At 54.4% G+C, this 2,500-nt stretch overlaps 1 protein-coding gene across 1 annotated transcript in view; it reads right to left on the bottom strand.

The window, feature by feature from the left end:
- The window catches only part of tmem132a (transmembrane protein 132A), a gene marked incomplete at both ends in the record, with an annotated part of 11,525 nt that overhangs the window by 7,971 nt on the left and 1,054 nt on the right, over nt 1–2,500 (bottom strand). The window contains 3 exons of the mRNA XM_079999574.1: nt 120–358; nt 485–706; nt 1,576–1,796. Of these exons, the coding sequence (XP_079855700.1) occupies nt 120–358; nt 485–706; nt 1,576–1,796 (682 nt within the window). The remainder of the gene's footprint in view (nt 1–119; nt 359–484; nt 707–1,575; nt 1,797–2,500) is intronic.

The raw sequence follows: 2,500 nt of genomic DNA, 5'->3' as shown, positions 1-2,500 counted from the left end.
AAGTTACTTAGCTTCAGGATAAAATGAGCCTAGGAGCTAGGAGACCGTCAAGGAGCTAGGAGACAGTTGAAGAGGGTCTAGGGAACAACAATTCACTCTTCAGGGTTGAGGTTCATCACCTTCTTGGTCTCCCTGTTCTGGTTCTGGTTCTGGTTCTGGTTCTGGCTCCATCTTCCTCGGCAGCGTAGCGACGCCGGCGTTTGTCGCCTCCGTGAAGCCGCTCGCGCCGCATCCTGCGGTGGCGGCGGCGGGTGTGCCTGAGGGGTGTGTCCAGGCCCGGATGCGATCGGTCGTCGCGTCGGGTCTCGAACCAATCGCTGGGAAGAGGCAGAGTGACGGTGCACAGACCCAGCGGAGGCTGAGGGACAGACAGACACATGGGGACCAAGGGAACAATATTCTTGCATTGCTGGGATTGGCTTTGACCTGTGACCTCTAACGTTAAGATCAAACCTTTGACCTTTGACATTTAACCGCCAACCACCTGTGTGACGCAGGAGGCCTTGTGCTCCTGTGTTTCCCGGAAGGCGTGCAGGGTGACGCAGGTCCCCCGGGAGGCGGCGCCGCCCTCCCCCCTGGCGTGGAACACCGCCCTCACACTGTAGCTGTCCTGCCCCGACCCCCCGGCGCGCTCCCGCTCCACCCAGTCGGACAGCAGCGACGCCCGCAGCGGGAGAGAGAGACGCCCCAGTGGCTCCGACACCGGCTGGGACAGGAGAGCACCGCCCCAAAAGGGTGGAGGGGGAGAGAGAGAGAGAGAGAGAGGGGGGGAGAGAATGAAAAATAATAGGAAGAAGTTGAGCGAGGGAGGGAGGGGTGGAGGTAGGGAGGGAGGTAGGGAGGGAGGGAGGGGTGGAGGTAGGGATGTGCGCTGACTTAAGGATGAGGTGATTGTTTGCCGTGTCAGACAGAGGAGATTAGACCGTCCTGCCTTGGAGGGTTTTCATCCACGGAGAACTGATATTAATCTGAGATTACACTTAATCCAAGTTTCACAAATCAAACCATGGTGCCCTGCAGCTGAGGACATTGTTCTCCATTTTTTTTACGCTTCTTTATTCTGGTCTGTCTGTCTATTGTATGTTTAACAAATTGCATTATATCGGTATTATAAGAATGTTATTTTGCATTATCATTATTATCACTACTTATCTTATAATGCATATTAATATCATTGTCATTAAATTTTGTATTCTCCTATTTCCCCCGTGGGCATCAATTAAGTATCATTCATACTTCTCTTATCCCATCTGTTCGTACCTCTGTGCAATGTTTCAACCGACCTGATGTTGACGCTGAAGGGTTGCTCCACTCATCTTCTAACCGCTGCAGGACTAATCAGACGAGTGTAGCTTGTAAAACTGAGCTCATGCAATAATCCACTGGATCTGATGTTCAAACCCTCCTGCTGATGATCAGCTACAGACAGAAGTGCTCACCACCAGTACAGCACAGACCTCCCGGCGACTAACTACCACCACCAGTCCAGCACAGATCTCCCGGTGACTAACTACCACCACCAGTGCTACATAGGCCTCCCCATCCATCCATCCCTCCATCCACCCCTCTTCTTACCTGTGTGACTGAGTAAGGCCCAAATGAAGCCCGGAGCCCCGGCTTGGGGGCCTGCCCAGGAGGAGGCACCATGAGCAGGCTCTGGGAGAAGGAGAAGGGGCTGGAGTTGGAGAAGAGCGGCCCGACTTCAGCCTGGGACAGCGGCAGGTACTGCCAGGGCGGGGTCATCACCGACAGGCGGGCCGGAAGGGAGAGGGGAGGCTGGGGGGAGGATGGAGAGACTGAAGAGAGGTGAAGAGAAAGAAAGATGAGGATCGACAGGACCCTGGGTTTGGCCCCTGGCAACAGTGGAGCAACATCCATCCTCAGATCATAGAAAGAGATTTTGATTGATCGTTTTCAAACTGCCTCCTCTGTGTTTAAGCTGTTGAACAGATTATCCCACCAGGCGTCGGAAGGCTGAGGTTGGTATAGGAGCTAAAAGAATGGAGGCTTTCAAAGGCTGAAGTATTTATGAATACAGTGTGAAACTCAGAACACTGTAAACATTGAGATCACGTAAAGCGCTACAACGGTCACTGGGGTGTGGGGGTGGTGCGGATTGAGCGGCCACACCTGTCCTGGGTCTAGGTAACTGGGCTCGGGATCATTGTGGCTGTGCGCCTGTTGCTCGTTAGAGTAATCAACCAGCAACAGGTGAGACCCCCACCTCCCCACACACACACAGGAGAGGAGCCCCTGTTGTGACACGCTGCCCGTCTGCTCCGGGCTTGTTTCACCCGGCCCACTCTCTGCCGTCAGCCGCTGTGTTTTCAACGGCGTCGCGTGTGTGTTTTCGGAGCCGAGGCGATCCTGGCTTGTGGCGGGCGGACCCGCCGCGGTTAGCCATCAGGAGAGTAACACGCTGCCCGCGTGATTGGATTAGCGCAAAATTCTCTGTGATCGCCACTCTGCTCCGCTAGTATTTCTCAAATACAAACCTCTG

This window comes from Zeus faber, assembly GCF_960531495.2.
Source record: "Zeus faber genome assembly, chromosome: 4".
Lineage (NCBI taxonomy): Eukaryota > Metazoa > Chordata > Actinopteri > Zeiformes > Zeidae > Zeus > Zeus faber.
Note: the sequence above shows the minus strand (reverse complement) of the source record. Positions and strands in the feature narration are given on the sequence as shown.